At 44.3% G+C, this 23,481-nt stretch overlaps 1 protein-coding gene across 5 annotated transcripts in view; it reads right to left on the bottom strand.

The window, feature by feature from the left end:
• The window catches only part of LOC110537252 (neurofibromin), a 63,009-nt gene that overhangs the window by 26,042 nt on the left and 13,486 nt on the right, over positions 1–23,481 (bottom strand). For 3 of the 5 annotated variants that reach the window (XM_021623148.2, XM_021623150.2, XM_021623152.2), the window contains exons 8-30: positions 20,826–20,983; positions 20,572–20,745; positions 20,306–20,434; positions 17,855–17,929; positions 16,914–17,045; positions 10,391–10,525; positions 9,822–9,935; positions 9,640–9,719; positions 9,368–9,491; positions 8,904–9,150; positions 8,649–8,722; positions 8,443–8,526; positions 7,982–8,323; positions 7,736–7,875; positions 7,498–7,620; positions 7,170–7,253; positions 4,792–4,908; positions 4,486–4,667; positions 4,011–4,222; positions 3,608–3,769; positions 1,780–1,883; positions 1,432–1,567; positions 1,071–1,133 (exon numbers count right to left, since the gene is read on the bottom strand). In XM_021623148.2, coding sequence (XP_021478823.1) covers positions 1,071–1,133; positions 1,432–1,567; positions 1,780–1,883; positions 3,608–3,769; positions 4,011–4,222; positions 4,486–4,667; positions 4,792–4,908; positions 7,170–7,253; positions 7,498–7,620; positions 7,736–7,875; positions 7,982–8,323; positions 8,443–8,526; positions 8,649–8,722; positions 8,904–9,150; positions 9,368–9,491; positions 9,640–9,719; positions 9,822–9,935; positions 10,391–10,525; positions 16,914–17,045; positions 17,855–17,929; positions 20,306–20,434; positions 20,572–20,745; positions 20,826–20,983 — 3,191 coding nt within the window. The remainder of the gene's footprint in view (positions 1–1,070; positions 1,134–1,431; positions 1,568–1,779; positions 1,884–3,607; positions 3,770–4,010; positions 4,223–4,485; positions 4,668–4,791; positions 4,909–7,169; positions 7,254–7,497; positions 7,621–7,735; positions 7,876–7,981; positions 8,324–8,442; positions 8,527–8,648; positions 8,723–8,903; positions 9,151–9,367; positions 9,492–9,639; positions 9,720–9,821; positions 9,936–10,390; positions 10,526–16,913; positions 17,046–17,854; positions 17,930–20,305; positions 20,435–20,571; positions 20,746–20,825; positions 20,984–23,481) is intronic. The other 2 variants (XM_021623149.2, XM_021623153.2) reach the window with 1 other exon arrangement.

Raw genomic sequence — 23,481 nt, 5'->3', positions numbered from 1 at the left:
TCAGATACGGTAAATGCAGTATAGATAACTGAAGGCGGTATTTCTGCACTGCGAAACTTAGCTAGTAATGAATTTCAGAGAAAGCCTTAGGACTTCACAAGAGTTACACATTCCATGAGAGCTTTCAAAAAAGTGGAGTGGATCCCAGGATCCTGAGTCGCACAGCACAACTATGTGCCAAAGTGCTCCTTGACCATCTGCAACATGAGCCCGTTATCATCGACCCCCAAACTCCTTTCAACACCACGTTTAGTTCTTTGCCCTAGCACAATAGAGCAGATTCAAAATTATAAAAGCTTGATGATTAGTGGGTTATTTGAATCAGCTGTGTAATGCTAGGGCAAACAACAAAAAGTGTACCCCTTGGGGTTACCAGGACAGAGTTTGGGAAATCCTGGGTTCGGTTAAGGGTTCTGGAAAACAGGATTTTGAATAGGAATACATTTTTGGTTCCCACAAAGAGAGTAAAACAAATGTGTATGTGTCAAGTCACCAGATCTCAACCCAATTGAACACTTCTGGGAGATTCTGCAGCGGTGCCTGAGACATTGTTTTCCACCGACAACAACAAAACACCAAATTATGGAAATGATCATGGAAGAATGGTGTCGCTTCCCTCCAGTAGAGTTCCAGACAGTTGTAGAACCTATGCCAAGGTGCATTGATGCTATTCTGGTGGCTTGTGTTTGCCCAACACCCTTAGTTCCAAATTCCATGAGAGGTTTCAAAAAAGCGTTGTGGATCCCAGGATCCTGAGTCGCACAGCACAACTGACCAGTGCTCCTCGACCATCTGCAACATGAGCCCGTTGTCATCGACCTCCAAACTCCTTTCAACACCAACCAGTAACAGCAGTGCAGTTTCACCAGTGCCAAGAGTTTGTTTGTGGTGAGCGTACATTAAAATCCATTTGAACTTATTTGAAAGTAAAAGTATTAGTAGTGGGATTTCAGGTGAGGATTGTAAGGAGGGCAGGAGTATAAAGTAGTTTAAGGTGATAGAACAGCAAGAGGGTGAATGACCTTCCCTTTCTTTCAACAGTGGCCAGGGAGAACATTCTCTGAACTTACTGCTTTTTTGCTTTCCTTTTTCTCTTTAACTGTGGCTTTATTCAGTAGAGAGTGGCAAGTTGCCTACAGAACAGAGATGGGCACAAAAAAGGTCACGGCAAACACACACACCACAAACACGCACTGCACAAATACTTCTACATTCATATACAGACACCGCACAAAAGTGCAAACCTTACCTTTTGATGTACATTTACCTAGTTCATAAAAACCACCCTGACATTATGTGAAAACATAATGGTGGCAATTGCAGAAAAAGTTAAAATCTTCAAATAAATGGAACCCTGTATGTTAAGATGGGGGTTTACAGACTGTGGAGTGGGTTGGAGTTGGCAGTTGAGGTGTGCAGTCTAATATGTACCTGGAACAGGCAGTGACAGACACTGCGCAGCTGAGGGGGGAACTCTGTGGAGGAGTTGATGATGGCCAGGAAGAAGCGGTTGGTGATCTGCAGCAGGTTCCTCTGGTTCTCCTCCAGGATCTCACTCTGCTCCAGCCTGCAGCCAGAGACATGGAACCAGCCAGTCAAAACCAGAGACAGCAAGAGAGCATCGGACAATGCAACAGGTCATGTACCGTACAATTCTTCTTCCATGTTGCAAAAATACACCTAAGATGGTAGGGAGGGGGCTGCCTTGGTTTAAATAGTACAGCTGGAAAACAAAGTGGGTGAATGAGTGAATGTGTTGTGTCTGAGGGGTCAGGATACCTGGTGGGGTCCACCTCGAAGCTGATGAGCTGCCACTCTGGGGCGGTGATGACCCCTCTGAGAAGAGGCTCTAGAAGCTTCTGCAGGTATGTGGCTCCATACACCTGAAAACAGCAGAGGGGTGGAAACACAAACTCAAAACTAACATTATAGAAAGCAGGCACCATGCGTATTTGAAAGCCAAAGACCACACACAGTTGAAGTCAGGAAGTTTAAATGAATTTGGCTAAGGTGTATGTAAACTCAGCTTTCCACATTTCCTGACATTTAACACTTGTAAAAATGCCCTGTCTTAGGTCAGTTAGGATCACCACTTTATTTTAAGAAGGTGAAATGTCAGAATAGTAGTAGAGAGAATGATTTCTTTCAGCTTTTATTTCTTTCCTCACATTCCCAGTGGGTCAGAAGTTTAAATACACTCAATTAGAATTTGATAGCATTGCATTTAAATTGGTTATCTTGGGACAACCATTTTGGGTAGCCTTCCACAAGCTTCCCACAATAAGTTGGGTGAATTTTGGCCCATTCCTCCTGACAGAGCTGGTGTAACTGAGTCAGGTTTGTAGGCCTCCTTGCTCGCACACGCTTTTTCAATTCTGCCCAGAAATGTTCTATGGGATTGAGGTTAGGGCTTTGTGATGGCCACTCCAATACCGTGACTTTGTTGTCCTTAATAAGCCATTTTGCCACAACTTTGGAAGTATGCTTGGGGTCATTGTCCATTTGGAAGACCCATTTGCGACCAAGCTTTAACTGATGTCTTGAGATGTTGCTTCAGTATATCCACATTTTTCGTCCTCATAATGTAATCTATTTTGTGAAGTGCACCAGTCCCTCCTGCAGCAAAGCACCCCCACAACATGATGCTGCCACCCCCATGCTTCACGGTTGGGATGGTGTTCTTCGGCTTGCAAGCCTCCTCCTTTTTCATCCAAACATAAAGATGGTCATTATGGACAAACAGTTCTATTTTTGTTTCATCAGACCAGAGGATATTTCTTCAAAAACTACAATCTTTGTCCCCATGTGCAGTTGCAAACCGTAGTCTGGCTTTCTTATGGCGGTTTTGGAGCTTTTGTACCTGTTTCCTCCAGCATCTTCACAAGGTCCTTTGCTGTTGTTCTAGGATTACGTTGCACTTTTCGCATCAAAGTACGTTCATCTCTAGGTGACAGAACGCATCTCCTTCCTGAGCGGTATGACGGCCGTGTGGTCCCATGGTGTTTATACTTGCGTACTATTGTTTGTACAGATGAAAGTGGTACCTTCAGGTGTTTGGAAATTACTCCCAAGGATGAACCAGACTTGTGGAGGTCTACAATTTATTTTCTGAGGTCTTGGCAGATTTCTTTAGATATTCCCATGATGTCAAGCAAAGAGGCACTGAGTTTGAAGGTAGGCCTTGAAATACATCCACAGGTACACCACCAATTCACTCAAATTATGTCAATTAGCCTATCAGAAGCTTCTAAAGCCATGACATAATTTTCTGGAATTTTCCAAGCTGTTTAAAGGCACAGTCAACTTTGTGCATGTAAACTTCTGACCCACTGGAATTGTAACGCAGTGAATTATAAGTGAAATAATCTGTCTGCAAACAATTTTTGGAAAAATTACTTGTGTCATTCACAAAGTAAATGTCCTAACCAACTTGCCAAAACTATTGTTTATGAACAAGACATTTGTGGAGAAAACTAGTTTTAATGACTCTAACCTAAATGTATGTAAACTTCTGAATTCAACTGTAGTGTGTCATATCCTTTGTCAGAGATAGGGGTATTTTGCATCTTAGAAAGGTTTGTCCACATTTTCATGTCATGTTGTGTACCTTAAAGCAGAAGGTCATGATTTTACTGGCCAGACTGTTTCCTCTGAAAAGTGTCTGCATGGAGTCAGCCAGCTCCACCTCCTTGGAGAACATGTTCCACAGCAGCTGGTAGAGGAGGTGGCGTGAGTCAAACAGAGTCACCAGCACCCGCGCCAGCTCATCCTGACAGGAGAAAATTATTGTTACTGACACAGCTCACACTCTGACACCTACAATCTACTGGCGCATTCATTCATATTCATACCTCAACAATCTCAGTGTGGTACAGTGGTGTAATATAAGCTAAAACAGTGTGAAAACTATTTGCTTTAAATGTTATTCCATTTTCACCCCCAGGTGTAATATAAATGTAAAGATCTCAGGTCCCAGAGAAAGGACAGTGGGCGGTGAATAGCCTACATACCCATTGGGAGCAGGGCACTACGTTGGCCAGAGCCATGGCAATAGGCAGCTCTCCCTGGTCTCCCATCATGGTGACCAGCTCCACCAGCCTCTCAAACCGGTCAGCAAGCACCGTCTCTGCCAGTGTGTCAAACTCTGTCCCCTGCTGCAGGATCTTAGTCAGCACCTCCATGAAGGTGGCCCGCGTCTGCAGGTCCTTATGGTAGCCCAGACCTACACACACAGAAAGAAAGAGACGTGTATTGTAATCTTATCTAAGTGTGACAAGAGGAAAGAACATTGACCATGGGCAAGTATTGTTTTAACGACTCTACACTAATGATGAATTAGATGTAATCAACAGAGATCCAATTAAAGCCACATTCACTATTACATCTCATTTCGCATGTTAAGCACTTTAAACATGAAGCAGCCAACCAAAGAGTGAGCCTAAGCCTCATTCCTGATAAGTTGATATGTTAGGTTTCCAGACTGACCAATTGAGTGCATGAGGCCACTGTCCACGTTGGCGTTGAGAAGGTTGGACATGGCCAGTACGGTGCAGTGTCTGAGGGAGGCCAGACGTCGAGACATACCCCTCTTCCTCCCTGCCACCTGCTGCCCATCATCCTCCACCTCGCTGCAGTCATTCAGCAGGTTCATGAACAGGGTGAAGTACCTGGGAGGAGAAGGAGAAAGATATTCTACTCATTATCTTTTAGAACATTTTATGACGTAAGACACATTGCATAAGTAATGAACTTCAATAGTAAGAGTGAGTAAAGAGAGGATAGCTGACGTACTTGAGGAAGAGCTGGGACTTGGCCTCCATCAGTTCCACTCCGTCTCCCTCCTCAGGCTGCAGGGGCAGGCCAGCTAGCAGAGACACCACCGCCTCCATACTGGCCTGGTCCAGGTCCCTGTATATCACACAGCACAAAGCATAGTTCAGGGGTTAGAGGTCAGATCAAATCACATTTTACATTTCAAAGTCTAAACCTGTTGTTTACGAAGTAACAGTGACATGCTTACTTCACAACGACGCAGAATACAATAAAAAATTACAAAGAAAGTAACATGAGGAATAAATACACAATGAGCAATGATAGCTTGGCTATATACATGGGGTAGCAGTACCGAGTCTATGTGCAGGGGTACTAGGAAATTGAGGTAGATATGTACATACTGTATAGGTAGGGGTAAAGTGACTAGGCAACAGGATAGATAATAGACAGTAGCAGCAGCGTGTGTGTGTGTGTGTGTGTGTGTATGCACACACTCTATGCACACACACTGGACACACTACCCACACACTTGCACACTCAGAGATTGATATATATATATATTTGAGTGTGCAAGTGTGTGGGTAGTGTGTCCAGTGTGTGTGCATAGAGTCAAAGGGTCAATGCTGATAGTCCGGGTAGCCATTTGGTTAATTTAGTACAGGTAGCTATTTGGTTAATTTAGTACAGGCAGCTAGTCGGTTAACTTTTGGCTTGGAGTTCAACCACAGTTATGTACTGGGCCGTATGCACTACCCTCCATAGCATCTTGCGGTCAGATGCTCCTTTGTCTTGCCGACATTGAGGGTGAGGTTGTTATCCTGGCACCACACTGCCAGGTCTCTGACCTCCTCCCTATAGGTGGTCTCATCGTCGATCAAGTCCAACATCATCGTGTCATCGGCAAACTTGATGATGGTATTGGAGTCGTGGGCGGCCACGCAGTCATGGGTGAACAGGTGAGTACAGGAGGGGGCTAAGCACGCACCCCTGATGGGACCCAGTGTTGAGGTTCAGTGTAGCGAATGTATTGTTGCCTAACCTGACCACCTGGGGCGGCCCATCAGGAAGTACAGGATCCTGTTGCAGAGGGAGGTGTTCAGTCCCAGGGTCCTTAGCTTAGTGATGAGCTTGAGGGGCACTATGGTGTTGAACTTGAACTGAGTTGTAGTCAATTAACCGCATTCTCAAGTAGGTGTTCCTTTTGTCCAGGTGGGAAAGGGCAGTGTAGAGTGCAATAGAGATTGTGTCATATGTGGATCTGTTTGGGAGGTACGCAAATTGGAGTGGGTCCAGGGTTTCTGGGATGATTGTGTTGATGTGAGCCTTTCAAAGCATTTCATGGCTACAGATGTGAGTGCTACGGGGCGGTAGTCATTTAGACGGGTTACGTTGGCGTTCTTGGACACCGTGACTATGGTGTTCTGCTTGAGACATGTAGGTATTACAGACTGGGTCAGGGAGACGTTGAAAAAGTCAGTGAAGACACTTGCCAGACGGTCAGCCTATGCTCTGACTACGCATCCTGGTAATCTGAAGGAATGTTAATGTGTTTAAAGGTCTTACTCACATCGGTTACAGAGAGTGTGATCACACAGTCGTTCAGAACAGCCGGTGCTCTCATGCATGGTTCAGTGTTGCTTGCCTCGAAGCGAGTATAAAAAGGCATTTAGCTCGTCTGGTAGGCTTGCTTCACTGGACAGCTCTCTGCTGGGTTTCCCTTTGTAAATCCGTGATAGTTTGCAAGCCCTGCCACATCCTGACGAGCGTCAGCGCCGGTGTAGTAGGATTCGATCTTAGTCCTGCATTGACGCTTTGTCTGTTTGATGGTTTGTCGCAGGGCATCTGTAATTCATGGCTTCTTGTTGGGATATGTACGTATGGTCACTGTGAGGAATTAGTTAGGTAACATAGATAATTAAGATGTGTTATATGCATAATATGCTTATTATAAGAATGTATCCCTTCGGACTCTGGTGTTGGCAGTTGCACTTCCTCCCTCAGCTTGGGCTTAGTCACCTGGAGCCCAGAGAGGGGAGAAGTCAGGCTTGTCTTTCACATGTCCCTGGTGCTATGCAGCATATCAGAAAGAGAAGAGGACAGGAGAGAACATTGTCTTCATATGTGAATGTGTCTTTACCTATTCTAAACCATGTGAAGGGATGGCGGGATTAATGGGGAACCACGTACTTGTCTCCACAATGTCTGTGAGCCAGTCACTCCCTCCTTGGGGGAGATAAGGTATGAGAAAATATATGTGGTGTAGTGTCTGGAACCATTGTATGTCATATCTGATGTTGCACCTAACCTGGGGGAGTGTATGACTTAGAGGCTCACTCCCCTCAGTGAGCTTGTCCAGGCATGCAGTCAAGAGGGGGGAGGGGTTAGTAGTACAGTACCTGGTAAGACACTTGACATCATCATCAGCCGCCTGGTTTGAGGTGCCCATAACCCAGTCTGTTAAGTACTCCACCATCTTATTCCTGCCAGGGACAAATGGACATTAATTGACTGTATGTAAATGCAATGTCATGGTCTTTGTATTACTACGTATCAGTTGATATGTTGCAGTAAACTTGGACAGTACAGAACATGTTTGACTAACAGTCTAGACTCCAGGAGGACATTCTCACCTGAACTTTATCTCTTGGCAGAAGGCCAGGTCATCTCGATCTCTCACCTGAACTTTGTCTCTTGGCAGAAGGCCAGATCGTGTCGATCGCTTACCTGAACTTCATCTCCTGGCAGAAGGACAGGTCGTCTCGTCTCTCCATCATCACCTCCACCAGCTGACACAGCTTGGTCTTCATCTGGATGGCATGGACCATGTTGCCCAGGATACGCACGTACCTGCCAACACAACACAGGGCATGGGGAGAATGAGAGTGGGCAGTGTGCTCACAGCACCAACGGTCTCATAGTCCAGGGTAAGCATGCCATGGAGGAGAGGAGCGAAGGCTTTTACCTGACCAGGTTGAGCATCATGGTCTCTATGCTGGCCTGTCCCAGGTGCTCTGAGCTGCCCTCAGTGTGGTTGTCCAGTAGGTTCTTCATGATGGCGATGGTCTGCTCCACAAACTGGGTGTTAGTGTCATTGATGGGAACCTACACAGATACAAAATAATTATACATTTTACCACACAGGTTAACAGTGTCTTTGGATTTACAGGTACAACCCTTTTCACTGTACATGTGTATGTGTTCCTCTCACCGGCCCCTGTGCGTCAAAAAAGCGGCTGATGCTGTTCTTCAGTTTGTTGAAGAGCATGGGGTAAAGAGCTGGGCTGAGCTCCAGGCCCACCAGATCCTTAACATTGGTCCGGATCTGAACACCCTTTTCATGGCTGCAAACCATGAGGGACAGCAGGCGGTCCAGGAAGCGGCCCAGGGGCGTCTCCGTGTTCCCCTCACAGGAGCCCATGGAGATCATGGAGCCCTTCCTCTCACTGAGAGGCCCCATGGGGGGGCTGTAGGTGGCCAGGCCTGGGGCGCTGCGCTGCTGCAGACACACACCTCCCAGAGCACACAGGAAGCCCGTCATGTTGATCCACTCCTGGACACAGATAGGAGCAACAGAGGGACAACATCAATCCACAACCAATTCATTTGTGAAGTGTATTTTGATGTGCGTAAGGAGAATGCATAAGAACAGGCTAATGGATGTCTGCTTGCCTGGCCATCCTCTAGCTTAGTTTTGGGATGGGTGAGGATTAATTTGGTCGCCTGCTCCCATTTTGCATGCGTGTCTTCCCATGCCTATGGGGAAGATTATAAAACAAAGCAAATGTTGAGTTGATGTGAATATCGTGTTTCACAAACATCACTCCATATTGAAGCATAAGGGTATGAACAGAAGCACAGCAGCAGGCCACTCTCACTTCTGTGTTTCCTGCAGTAGGATGTTCGATCCTCCTCAACAGAGCCATCACTCTCTTCTGCAGGGCTAACCGGCCTGAAAACACACAAACACACCATGACAGGAGCCTTGGCCTCTCAGACAGCCCCGACGTCATCACCTGCTGAGCTCTCATGCTGTGACTGCCCTCTAGAGGTGGTACTCTGTCTATACACCATAAGACATAGCACCGTCAACTCCAGGTTATAGGTCATTAGCGCGTTCATTCACTACTAACCTGTGGACATCATGTTGCTGACGGAGGCAAACTCGATGAAGGTGTTGTAGTTGGGCAGGATGGTCTGGACCGGGACCTCGTCCACTCCACAGCGGACCTCAGCCTCCTCACAGAGGTGTCTGAAGCAGGACATGGCCACCAGAACGGCCTCCATGTCAGGGCTCCACAGGAACATGTAGAGACACACCTCCAGTTTGGTCTGGGCCTGTCTGCAGATGGGGATGCCGCTGCCCACCGTGGCCCGCTCCTGGGGGAGGAAGACAGGACAGAACGGTTAGAACATTGGAGAATAGTGAAACAAAGGTCACATTCAGGAGGGGGTTCTGAATGCTAGAGCTACCTTTTTGCTTTACTCAAAAAGACAAAAATGCCTAAATATAATTCTGAACTTTCTATAACCTTGTGCCCTCCTGGATGAGACCCACAGGTATAAGGACTACAAAACCCACAACACTGTGGCTCACCTTGTTCCTTAGGAGGAACTTGTTCCTGCAGATGAGGATCTCCCTCAGCCACTTAAGGATCTCTGTACTGTTGATCATCTGGTGGCCAACCAGCTTCTTACAGATGAAGAAGAGTACCTGGGAACTGTAGGGTACAACAGTCAATCACAGTCAAACTGGTGACCTCCATCTGTGCTAACCAATCAGCATCAACGAACACTCAATTTTAACTGGCATCTAAGATAAGAGAACATCTATAAAACAATATAGATAAAAAGGAGGGCTGAGGCTACCTGATGTCCCAGAAGGTTTCAATGGGAGCATCTGGGTTCCACAGCTCTATGGCCTCAGGTTGATGCAGGACCAAGAGGGCCTATAAAAAGGAAGAGAACACAAGGAGTATGTTTTAGCTACTGTGGCAAAATGTAACCATAATGGAGAAAAGGAGCGTGAGAGAACGAGAGATGGGGCTCACCTCCATGGCCTCCTGTGAACACTCTCCCATGTTGGCCAGAGGCACCAGCTGCACCAAGCCGGTGATCAGCTCTGCTGTACTGCTCTGGATCTCCTGACCCTGCTTACCCGGGTTCTGACACACACACACACACACACACACAAATGTACAAACATGCCAAGAGTGGCTTTCCCGGTCTAGTCTGCCTAAAAGTCTTTGCAAATCCCAAACCAGTTTAAAAGGGTGGCACACATCTCCTGTTCGTCTACCGATTGTTGAGTGTGCTGTTGACGTCTGACAATTTCGCACAATTCTACATGTAACATCGGTTTGCAAGTACTTTCGGCAGGCAAACGCTATTGGTGTGTTTGAGCCCTAAGCCTTTTAACAAGTCTCTAACCTAACACTTGGCTAATTTGTCTAACTCTAACCCTGCAAGTGGAATTAACAACGATAAATCGCTTAATCCAACACAACAAATGTAGAATTAAAGGATAAGTACAACTACTGTGTTACACGGCCATCCTCAAACAGCAAAAGACACATTATTTCTGTCCAGGAGTCCTAAAGTAAACAGAGCAAACACTAACATGTAGCATGAGTTTGGGGTCAGCATGGATGAGCTTGACGAGAGCCAGCAGAAGGTACTTGTGGCTACGCGTGTCCAGGTCTGTGGTCTTCTCCTTGAACTTCAGACTGGTCATCTTCTCCTTGAAGGTCAGACTCTGAAGGAAACGAACAGTAGAGACTAGCCATTAGCAGGAGCATTCTTTTAAGATGAGAGTGATAGAAAAGAGAAAGGTAAACAAGGAAAAATTAAGTAGAGGAGAAGGAGAAACAGATGCAGAGTATCTCTACTGTAATCAGACAAACAAGTTCCCACCCTCCGAGCAACAGTGACCCAGCGCACAGGGATCAGGAGAGCCACCAGGAGAGAAGGAATCAGGGGTCAAACAGGGGGCGCGAGAGAGAGAGAGAGACACTGTTTCATAAGTGCCCTTCATTGGTGGGCCATGAAACAGGAGGTGGACAAACAGACAGGAGCCATGCCTAAACCATCATGGGCAGGCCCACACACAAACACCAGGACACTGCAAACAGGAATTATGGATGAGGAAATAGCATTCTAGTGGTGTTTGAAGGAAATATTCAACTATGCACCAAAATATTCTATAGGCCTCTCATCCGTTCACAGGTGATAAACACAACCAAGTAGCCATCCATAGAACCTAGTTTGAAGGCATATCAACACTGTGATTATATTAAAATCCTCCATTTAGGAGTTCAAATAAAGGTGATGAACAATCCAAAGTATTAGTGAGTGTGCAAGTAGGACTCAGCCTCAACAGGCTGTAGTGCTGAGCAATTAACCAACAAGTCCGTTGTTTTTCTTTTTAAAACAACTAATTGACCAACATTTGTTCAATTACTGTTCAATTACTTTAACTTCTTACTTTCTGTGAGCTCAATGTGCAGTTTCTCTAGAGATAAATCAGATCAAGCCCGAACTGGGCGATTTAGTAGAGTTTAGTTTCCAACAGGCCAATGTTCCACATGGTTTAGCATAGTAAGAGTGGTAATTAACTACAATGACCATAATCCACTGCGTGCCTATTTGTCCGGTCTGTGTGGGGCAGACACTGAGGGAGAGAAGAGAGAAGAACGTGCGAGACAGAGAGCAGTTGCTTTGTGAGTTATCTACCTGAAAATACATGATCTAAGTGATTGATAATTGGTATTCAGCAATAACAAAAGTATGCCTCATTTACTTTGAAGAACTACTAAAATAGTGATTTTGTGAGACAGTGTAGGCAGCAGATCTATAGAGATGAGATGACTTGGAACTAAATAATAAAGTAATCAAATAAAACATATTTTATTAAAGTAATGTGAATAAACAATGGTTAATAAGCAGTAATGGTCACAAACATCATTGGCCTTTTATTAATTGTTCTGTTTAGTTACAGCATTCAATCCACATAATGCATAGTGCATTTAATATTGAATTACATCTTAACGAAAACAGTGGTTCTTTTTTAATAACCGAAACGACCTCAAAAAGCACTAAAAATCGCTCAGCACTAACAGACTGAGAAGCATGCTCCAGGAGCTAGCCTAGCATACAGATGAGATGGAGTGGAGGGAGGAGTCGGACACAGGCTCACTTCAACCAGAGCACAGAGGAGGTGGAGGACGACAGGGGCTCTCTCTTATCTGTGGTAGCCTGAGGGTGGGGTCAGGGGTTAGAGGTCAGCTGCAGAGGAGGAAGGAGGAAGCGTGGGGAGTGGTAGGGGTGGCAGTTATACTTACAGCAACAGACGCCCACTGCCATGCAAAACAGTGACTGTGACAGGTTGGCATCTGAGTGAGTGAGCGGCAGCAGCCAGGTCAAAGAAAATGGAGGAGGAGAAGGAAAGAACGGGGCAATATGAAAAGAGAAAATAAGCAGAAGACAAAGAAGCACCACCGAGTCAATGATGTCAGAGAGTTCCCTCTGCCGTCCTTCACTTCCATGAGATGAGTAGACCAAACACACAGATATGAGCAAGATGACACACACACACACGACAGGGAAGTGAGTGGTTATCAAAGATGGTTATCAAGAGAGTTATCAGATTTATATACAGTACCAGTGAAACGTTTGGACACACCTACTCATTCAAGGGTTTTTCTATTTTCTACATTGCAGAATAATAGTGATATCAAAACTATGAAATAGCTCATATGGAATCATGTAGTGACCAACATTTTTTTTAAAAGTGTTAAACAAATTAAATATATTTTATATTTGAGATTCTTCAAAGTAGCCATCCGTTGCCATGATGACAGATTTGCATACTCTTGGCATCACCTGGAATGCTTTTCCAACAGTCTTGAAGGAGTTCCCACATATGCTGAGCACTTGTTGGCTGCTTTTCCTTCACTCTGCGGTCCAACTCATCCCAAACCATCTCAATTGGGTTGAGGTCGGGTGATTGTAGAGGTCAGGTCATCTGATGCAGCACTCCATCACTCTCCTTCTTGGTCAAATAGACCTTACGCAGCCTAAAGGTGTGTTGGGTCATTGTCCTGTTGAAAAACAAATGATAGTCCGACTAAGCGCAAACCAGATGGGATGGAGTATCGCTGAGGAATGCTGTGGTAGCCATGAATTCTAAATAAATCACAGGACGGTGTCACCAGCAAAGTACCATCACACCTTTTCCTCCATGCTTCACGGTGGGAACCACACATGCAGAGATCATCCGTTCACCTACTCTGCGTCTCACAAAGACACGGCGGTTGGAACCAAAAATCTCTAATTTGGACTCATCAGACCAAAGGACAGATTTCCACCAGTCTAATGTGCATTGCTCGTGATTCTTGGCCCAAGCAAGTCTCTTCTTATTGTTGTCCTTTAGTAGTGGTTTCTTTGCAGCAATTTGACCATGAAGGCCTGATTCACACAGTCTCCTCTGAACAGTTGATGTTAAGATGTGTCTGTTACTTGAACTCTGTGAAGCATTTAATTGGGCTGCAATCTGAGGTGCTGTTAACTCTAATGAACTTATCCTCTGCAGCAGAGGTAACTCTGGTTCTTTGTTTCCTGTGGCAGTCCTCATGAGAGCCAGTTTCATCATAGCGCTTGATGGTTTTTGAGACAGCACTTGAAGAAACGTTCAAAGTTCTTGAAATTTTCCAGATTGACTGACCTTCATGTCTTAAAGTAATGATGGACTGTCATTTCTCTTCGATTATTTGAGCTGTTCTTGCCATAATATGGATTTGGTATTTTACCAAATAAGGACTATCGTCTGTATACCACCCCTACCATGTCACAACACAACTGATTGGCTCAAACACATTAAGAAGGAAAGAAATTCCACAAATGGCTTTAACAAGGCACACCTGTTAATTGAAATGCATTCCATAAATAAGAAAGGCATGGCTCAAAGGTCTTCTATTTATTTTCTGTAATACCACCTACCCCACCAAAGACATTCTTTAAAAAAGTATACTCAGTAATAAGACTTAACGTGGGCAAATAAAATTCATAGAATAAAAAGGAAAGTCCGAGGGTGGTTTTAACCTTCCAGACATGGTATTGTATGATCTCCCAACACAAGGCTTTTACTTGCAACATATACACTATATGGTCAAAAGTATGTGGACATCCTTTCAAATTAGTGGATTCGGCTATTTCAGCCACACCTGTTGCTGACAGGTGTATAAAATCGAGCACACAGCCATACAATCTCCATAGACAAACATTGGCAGTATAATGGCCCGTACTGAAAAGCTCAGTGACTTTCAACGTGGCACCGTCATACAATGGCACCTTTCCAACAAGTCAGTTCGTCAAATTTCTGGCCTGCTAGAGCTGCCCAAGTCAACTGTAAGTGCTGTTATTGTGAAGGGGAAACGTTTAGGAGCAACAACGGCTCAGCCGCGAAGTGGTAGGCCACACAAATTCAGAACGGGAACACCGAGTGTTGAAGCATGTAACGTTTATAAATCTGTCCTTGGTTGCAACACTCATTACCGAGTTCAAACTGCTTCTGGATGCAACGTCAGCACAATAACTGAAATGGGTTTCCATACCCAAGCAGCAGCACACAAGCCTAAGATCACCATGCGCAATACCATTCGTCGACTGCAGTGATGAATCACACTTCACCATCTGGCAGTCTAACGGACAACTCTAGGTTTGGTGGATGCCAGGAGAACGCTACCTGCCCCAATGCATAAAGCCAACTGTAAAGTTTGATGGAGGAGGAATAATGGTCTGGAGCTGTTTTTCATGGTTCAGGCTAGGCCCCTTAGTTCTAGTCAAGGGGAATCTTAATGCTACAGCATACAGTGACATTCTAGACCAGGAATTCCCAAACTGGGTATGCAGGTATGCGCAATGCTGTCAGGGGTACGCCAACTAAAAATGTATTGACATTTTCAAACAGTCCATTTATATTCAATATGCGGGACAAAATTGAGGCTGATTAAGAAGTTGGACAACACACAGGTTTTTCCATCATTGTATGATTTTTTTGTGTGCAAATGAACTCAAGCTTGCAGACAATGTCAAATGTGATATAGCAAAGCACCGGAGTGAGTTGGGTGTGCAATTACGCAGGTACCTTCCCGAAACTGATGAAACAAACAACTGTATTCGTTATCCCATTCATTCCCTGCTTCCAGTCCACTTACCGCTCGCTATATGAACAAGAGAGCCTCATCGAAATTGCAACAAGCGGTTCTGTGAAAATGTAATTTAATCAGAAGCCACTGCCAGATTTCTGGATTGGGCTGCAATCAGAGTTTCTTGCCTTGGCAAATTGCGCTGTTAAGACACTGATGCCCTTTGCAACCACGTACCTATGTGAGAGTGGATTCTCTGCCCTCACTAACATGAAAACTAAATACAGGCACAGACTGTGTGTGTAAAATGATTTAAGACTGAGACGCTCTCCAATACAACGCAACATTGCAGAGATATGTGCATCCTTTCAAGCACACCCTTCTCATTAACCTGTAGAGAGTTATTCACAATTAACAAATAAAGTTTTATATGTAAGATGCCTAAATAAAGAGCAAAATGATTGATTATTATATTATTTGTGCCCTGGTCCTATAAGAGCTCTTTGTCACTTCCCACGAGCCGGGTTGTGACAAAAACTCACACTCATTCTTATGTTTAATAAATGTATCGTGTGTGTGTGTGGGGGGGGGGGGCAGGCTTTCAATGATGACAAAAAACTACAATTGAGAGTGCGATGACCCTGGTGCTAGAGGGGGTACGCAGCTGGAGGTTGAATGTTTGAAGGGGTACAGGACTATAACAAAATGTGGGAACCACTGTTCTAGACGATTCTATGCTTCCAACTTTGTGGCAACAGTTTATGGAAGGCGCTTTCCTGTTTCTGCATAACAATGCCCCCATGGACAAATCGAAGTCTGATCTCAACAAACCATTTCCGTATAATGTGGAAGAACTTGACTGGCCTGCACAGAGCCCTGTCCTCAACCCCATCGAACACCTTTGGGATGAATTGGAATCCCCGCAGCGATGTTCCAACATCTAGTGAGTGGAGGCTGTTATAGCAGCAAAGGGGGGACCAACTCCATATTAATTCCCAGGATTTTGGAATGAGATGTTTGACAAGCAGGTGTTTACATACTTTTGGTCATGTAGTGTATCAAAAAGTTTAGTATATAAATATTTTCGAAACATCAGAGCAACCTTGAATGAATCTTATTTGAGTTATAAAAAAGAAAAAAAACTATTGGAACCAAGATTGGAACCAAATGTTATCACAAGTGGAGGGAAAGTTGGCGCAAAAGTAACGAAATTACACTTAACGAAAATGTATGTTTAATCCAGTATAAACTAAATGTTTACAATTTATTATAAAAGAGAGAAAACTCAGTCTACAGCACAACAGCAGAGTCATGTCTTAAGTGTAAAACTACTAGCTTTCTGGGAATACTATGAGGTGCAAAATGTATGGACGGAGCAAGAAAGTTGGCTGTCAGAAGTATTGCAATGTAAACTTTCTTTTAATCTATCTATCCGCATATTTCATGACATTGCATATAGTGGTGTAGTGAGATACCCAATGAGCTGGACGATACATCACTCATCTTGAAAAAAACATATACTAAAAACTTGGAAATCAATCAATCCGCCATCATGTACATAATGGAAAAATTGAATGATATATTATTAAAATAGCATGGGCGACCACGAAAAACAAATTGGTACAATTTAAGGCCAAGTGGCAAACAATATTGCACTAAGGATGGGGGTGTGAGCATACGGGTCTGGGCAGAGGAGATGTAGTCGTTGTTTGAGTGCGTCTGTAACTTGCTGTTTGTATGTATAAGTTTGTATTTGGAGAAAAAAGAAAGAGTGTCTGTGGGGGGGGGGGGGGGGGGGAGATTGCTGCTACCGTTGCTGTGAAGCTCCTGCTCTCCACAGTAAAACCACACACAGACGCTGCTGTCTGGCATTGAATAACATCTCATCCCAACATGGCCCATTAACTTAAAAAAGAATCATGCACACTGCTAATATTTGGGTTTGTTGAGTATGTTTTTGTTTCCAAGAGTGTGTGTTTTGTTGTGTGTGTGTCTTACCGGAGTCATGCGGAGGGGAGCGTGCGTACTGCAGCCCCTCATCACGTGGCCCAGCGTCTCAGAAACCATGATCCTCAGCTCTCCTGAGTAGCAGTACACCGCATCAATCTTAGGCCACCAGTCCAATGGAGACTGCAGCAAAGGAATGGACAGAGGGTTAAACTCAATCCTCTAAACAAATCTACTGTAGGCTTCATTATAAAACATTTTAAACAGAAACGTTATCCTGTAAAGAGACTTGGATAATACAAGGGCCTGTAGGTTAAATAGTAAGTGGGTGTTGAGTCTTATCCCAATCGAAACTCATTCAGAAAATGACATGGGGCCTTCAGCCCAGTAGGATTTGTTAGGGTGGAGAGATGGGACTTCTCCAGTTTGCCTGGAGGGGAGAAAGATGGCAGCTGTACTCTCCTACTCTCTGTTACCCACCCACAAACCCAGACAGACAGAGACACGCAGGAACAAAAGCAGCCTCTGACTTGTGCTCACAGACAGGAAGTGCTTTGCGTGAGGGGGGTGAGAGAGAGACCAGTTATACTCTCACTCCCTCACACACAGTCTCCTAGGCACATGGGGAGCTAATAAAAGGGTCTCTGTATGAAATCTTCCCTCAGGCACTTCCTATTGAAACACACAAACACACACACACACACACAAACCACATGAGTGTCTGCAGCACTTCCTCTCCCTGCATGGCTCATCCAGAGTGAGATGGTAGTCGATCTAATGGCTGGGTAATAGAGCCAGCCCAGTGTATACAGTAGTGACATCATCTACACAAAGTCACCACAGATAAGGTTACCACTGGACATTCTAGACATGCACTGTGAGCACACAGCATTGGTCACTTTATATACTTTGAATAGTGGAACTGGACATTGGCATGTGATGTGTTGATTGATCCCTTAACCCTATGTTGGGCCATGACAACACACACTTACATTGGTGATGATTCTGTGTAGGGAGTTGACCAGGACGAAGTGGAAGGTGGGAGGGGAGGATGACGCCAGGCAGACCTGAAATGGAGGAGAAAAATAAAGAGAGAGATTAACCAAGGATCACAGAGTCCTTACTTCAACACCAGTATGTGGTTAAAAAATGTGCATCAACAACCCTTTCTATGAAAGACTATACTCCAAAACTCAGCTCCATCATTCATTGAATCAGACGGCTCATTCATCACAAAACCAACTGATATTGCCAATTACTTTAATGATTTTCCATTGGCAAGATTAGCAAACTTAGGCATGGCATGCCAGCAACAAACACGACAACACACATCCAAGTAAAACTGATCAAATGATGAAAATCAAGCATTGTAATTTTGATTTCCGTAAAGTGAGTGTGGAAGAAGTGAAAAAACTATTATTGTCTTTCAACAATAAGCCACCGGGGTCTGACAACTTGGATGGAAAATTACTGAGGATAATAACGGACGATATTGGCCCTCCTCTATTTGCCATAGCTTCAATCTAAGCCTAGAGTGTGCCTGGAGGAAAGCAAAAGTAATTATGTTACCCAAGAATAGCAAAGCCCCCCTTTACTCGCTCAAATAGCCAACCAATCAGCTTGTTACCAACCCTTCGTGAACTTTTGGCCAGATACAATTCTATTTTACTGTAAGCACGCTTATAGGGAAGGACATTCAACAAGCACGGCATTTACACAAATTACTGATAATTGATTGGCTGAGAGAAATTGATGCTAAAAAGATTGTGGGAGCTGTTTTGTTAGACCTCAGTGCGGTTTTTGACATTATCGATCATAGTCTGCTGATGGAGAAAACGTATGTGTTATGGCTTTACACCCCCTGTTATATTGTGGATAAAAAGTTACCTGTCCCAATATATATTTTTTTACCCCTTTTTCTCCCCAATTTCATGATATCCAATTGGTAGTTACAGTCTTGTCTCATCGCTGCAACTCCCATACGGACTTGGGCGAGGCGATGGTCGAGAGCCATGCGTCCTCTGAAACACGACCCAACCAAGCCACACTGCTTCTTGAAACAATGCCCGCTTAACCAGGAAGCCAGCCACACCAATGTGTCGGAGAAAACACCGTACAGCTGGCGACCGTGTCAGCGTGCATGCGCCAGGCCCGCCACAGGAGTCGCTAGAGCGTGATGGGACAAGGACATCTCTGCCGGCCAAACCCTCCCCTAACCCGGACAACGCTGGGCCAATTGTGCGCCGCCTCATGGGTCTCCCGGTTACGACAGAGCCTGGAAAGAGTTACCCATCTAACAGAACACAGAGGGTGTTCTTTAATGGAAGCCTCTCCAACATAATCCGGGTAAAATCAGGAATTCCCCTGGGCAGCTGTCTAGGCCCCTTACTTATTTCAATCTTTACTAATGACATGCCATTGAGTAAAGCTATGTATGCGGAGGACTCAACACTATACACATCATTTCTACAGCGAGTGAAATCACTGTTTAACAAAGAGCTGCAGTCAGTTTCAGAATGGGTGGCAAGGAATAAGCTAGTCCTAAATATTTCAAAAACTAAAAGCATTGTAATTTGTGACAAATCATTCACTAAACCCTAAACCTCAACTGAATATTGTAATGAATAATGTGGACATTGAGGTGACTAAATTGCTTGGAGTAACCCTGGATTGTAAACTGTCATGGTCAAAACATGTTGATACAACAGTAGCTAAGATGGGGGAGAAGTCCATCCATAATAAAGCACTGCTGTCTTTTTAACAACACTATCAACAAGGCAGGTCCTAAAGGCTCTCGTGTGGTCAGGTGCCACAAAGAGGAACCTTGGAAAATGTTAATTGGCTCAGAAAAGGGCAGCACGGCTGGCCCTTAAATGTACACGGAGAGCTAATATTAATAATATGCATGTCAATCTCTCATGGCTCAAAGTGGAGGAGAGATTGACATAATCACTACTTGTTTTTCAAAGAAGTTTTGACATGCTGAATGCATTGAGCTGTCTGTTCAAACTACTAGCACACAGCTTGGACACCCATGCATACCCCACAAGACATGCCACCAAAGGTCTCTTCACAGTCCCCAAGCCAAGAACAGACTATGGAAAGAGCACAGTATGACACAGAGCCATGACTACATGGAACTATATTTCACATCAGGTAACTGATGCAAGCAGATAAAAATACACCGCATGGAACAGCAGGGATTGTGAAGAAACACACACACAGGCACAGACACACATGATAAGACATGTACATACACATGGATGTTGTATTGTAAATATGTGATAGTGGAGTAGCGGCCTGAAGGAACACACTACATTTTTGGGTAAGTGTTATGAAATGTAATGTCATGCAATATTTTAAACTGTATATATAACTGACTTAATGTTGCTGGACCCCAGGAAGAGTAGCAGCAGGGATCCTTAATAAACACGAATAAATACCTTAAAATGCTGGTTGTTGTGGGGATTGATGCGGAAACAAGAGACAAAGCAGTCGATCATGAGGTCCACGTCTGCGTTCTGGCTTCCCGCCCCTCTGGAGAAAGGCTTGGTTGGGTTGAAGAGCAGGGCCTGACAGGAGAAGGGAGAAACAAAGTCCATAGCATCAGCTGTGACTGGTTACCACTGGTGACTAATACTGGATACTATGTTTATAATACCTTCCCATAACACTGATGATCAGAGGACCATCTGTGGCTGATGCTCACCTTAAGGTCCACTACGATGGACTGCACCAGGAGGAAGATGACAGAGTGGTCCTCCCAGTTGATGTAGGTGGAGGCCTTGCAGAGTTTGACACAGGCGATGGCAGCACTCTCAGTCAGCTGTTTACTGCCCCCGTGGCCGGCCAGGGCCTTCCTCAGGTTCTCCAGGAACAGTTTCTGTTAAGGACAGAGAAGAGTAGTGTACTGATTAGAACCATAGTGTGTGTGCCCTGCCCCGTGGGTGGGTTGTTTCTGACCTTGTTGACCTTGGTGTCCTCTACAGTCTCTCTGGAGATGTCCTGTGTGATGTCGGGACAGAGGATGAGGAGGATGATCTGCAGTGGCCACACGGCTGCCTTCCTCTTGGCACTCTCAGCAAAACTGTCCACCAGGTCAAACAGCTTCTCTGCACAGTCTGGGAGAGACCCGGCCAGGCAACAACACAGTCAGGGAGAGACACAACCAAGCAACAAAACAGTCAATAACACACAGTCTGGTAGAGACACAACCAAGCAACAGCAGTCAATAACAGACATACAGTACCAGTCAAAAGTTTGGACACACCTACTCATTCAAGGGTTTTTCTTCATTTTCACTATTTTAAACATTGTAGAATAATAGTGAAGACATCAAAACTATGAAATAACACATTTGGAATCATGTATTAACCAAAAAGTGTTATGTCAAAATAGATTTTATATTTGAGATTCTTCAAAGTAGCCATCCTTTGCTTTGATGACAGCTTTGCACACTCTTTGCATTCTCTACAACCAGCTTCATGAGGTAGTCACCTGGAATGCATTATAATTAACAGTTATGCCTTGTTAAAAGTGAATTTGAGGAATTTCTTTCCTTCTTAATGCGTTTGAGACAATCAGTTGTGTTGTGACAAGGTAGGGGTGGTATACAAAAAATAGCCCTATTTGGTAAAATACCAAATCCATATTATGGATAGAACCATCAAGCGCTTTGATGAAACTGTCTCTCATGAGGACCACAACAGGAAGACCCCGAGTTACCTCTGCTGCAGAGGATAAGTTCATTAGAGTTAACCAGCCTCAGAAATTGCAGACAAAAAAGAAATGTTTCACAGAGTTCAAGTAACAGACACATCTCAACATCAACTGTTTAGAGGAGACTGCGTCAATCAGGCATTCATGGTCGAATTTCTGCAAAGGAACCACTTACTAAAGGACACCAATAAGAAGACTAGCTTGGGCCAAGAAACACCAGCAAGGGACATTAGACTGGTGGAAATCTGTCCTTTGGTCTGATGAGTCCAAATTGGAGATTTTTGGTTCCAACCGCCGTGTCTTTTTGAGACGCAGAGTAGGTGAATGGATGATCTCCGCATGTGTGGTTCCCACCATGAAGCATGGAGGAAAAGGTGTGATGGTACTTTGCTGGTGACACTGTTGTGATTTACTTAGAATTCAATGCACACTTAACCAGCATGGCTACCACAGCATTCTGCAGCGATGCGCCATCCAATCTGGTTTGCGCTTAGTGGGACTATCATTTGTTTTTCAACAGGACATTGACCCAACACACCTCCAGGCTGTGTAAGGGCTATTTGACCAAGAAGGAGAGTGATGGAGTGCTGCATCAGATGACCTGGCCTCCACAATCACCCTACCTCAACCCATTTGAGATGGTTTGGGTCAAGTTGGACAGCAGAGTGAAGGAAAAACAGTCAACAAGTGCTCAGCATATGTGGGAACTCCTTCAAGACTGTTGGAAAAGCATTCCAAGTGAAGTTGGTTGAGAGAATAAGAGTGTGCAAAGCGGTCAAAATATATTTAGATTTGTTTAACACCTTTTTTGATATTTCATAGTTTTGATCTCTTAACTATTATTCTACAATGTAGAAAATAGAGGTCGACCGATTAATCAGAATGGCCGATTAATTAGGGCCGATCTCAAGTTTTCATAACAATCGGAAATCAGTAATTTTGGACGATAATTTTGCCAATTTGTATTTGTATTTTTTTTAAACCTTTATTTAATCTTTATTTAACTAGTTAAGTCAGTTAAGAACACGTTCTTATTTTCAATGACGGCCTAGGAACGGTGGATTAACTGCCTTGTTCAGGGGCAGAACGACAGATTTTTACCTTGTCAGCTCAGGGATTCAATCTTGCAACCTTACGGTTAACTAGTCCAACGCTCTAACCACCTGTCTCACGAGGAGCACGCCTGTTACGCGAATGCAGTAAGAAGCCAAGGTAAGTTGCTAGCTAGCATTAAACTTAATCAATCATAATCACTAGTTATAACTTGGTAACACATGGTTGATGATATTACTAGTTTATCTAGCGTGTCCTGCGTTGCATATAATCGATGCAGTGCGCATTCGCGAAAAAGGACTGTCGTTGCTCCAACGTGTACCTAACCATAAACACCAATGCCTTTCTTAAAATCAATACACAGAAGTATATATTTTTAAACCTGCATATTTAGCGAAAAGAAATCCAGGTTAGCAGGCAATATTAACCAGGTGAAATTGTGTCACTTCTCTTGCATTCACTGCACGCAGAGTCAGGGTATATGCAACAGTTTGGGCCGCCTGGCTCATTGCGAACTAATTTGCCAGAATTTTACGTAATTATGACATAACATTGAAGGTTGTGCAATGTAACAGGAATATTTAGACTGATGGATGCCACCCATTAGATAAAATACGGAACGGTTCCGTATTTCACTGAAAGAATAAACGTCTTGTTTTCGAGATGATAGTTTCCGGATTCGACCATATTAATGACCTAAGGCTCGCATTTCTGTGTGTTATGATGTTATAATTAAGTCTATGATTTGATAGAGCAGTCTGACTGAGCGATGGAAGGCACCAGCAGGCTCATAAACATTCATTCAAACAGCACTTTGTGCGTTTTGCCAGCAGCTCTGCTGTTTATG

This window comes from Oncorhynchus mykiss, chromosome 12 (assembly GCF_013265735.2).
Source record: "Oncorhynchus mykiss isolate Arlee chromosome 12, USDA_OmykA_1.1, whole genome shotgun sequence".
NCBI lineage: Eukaryota > Metazoa > Chordata > Actinopteri > Salmoniformes > Salmonidae > Oncorhynchus > Oncorhynchus mykiss.
This window is presented reverse-complemented; position numbering and strand designations above follow the sequence as displayed.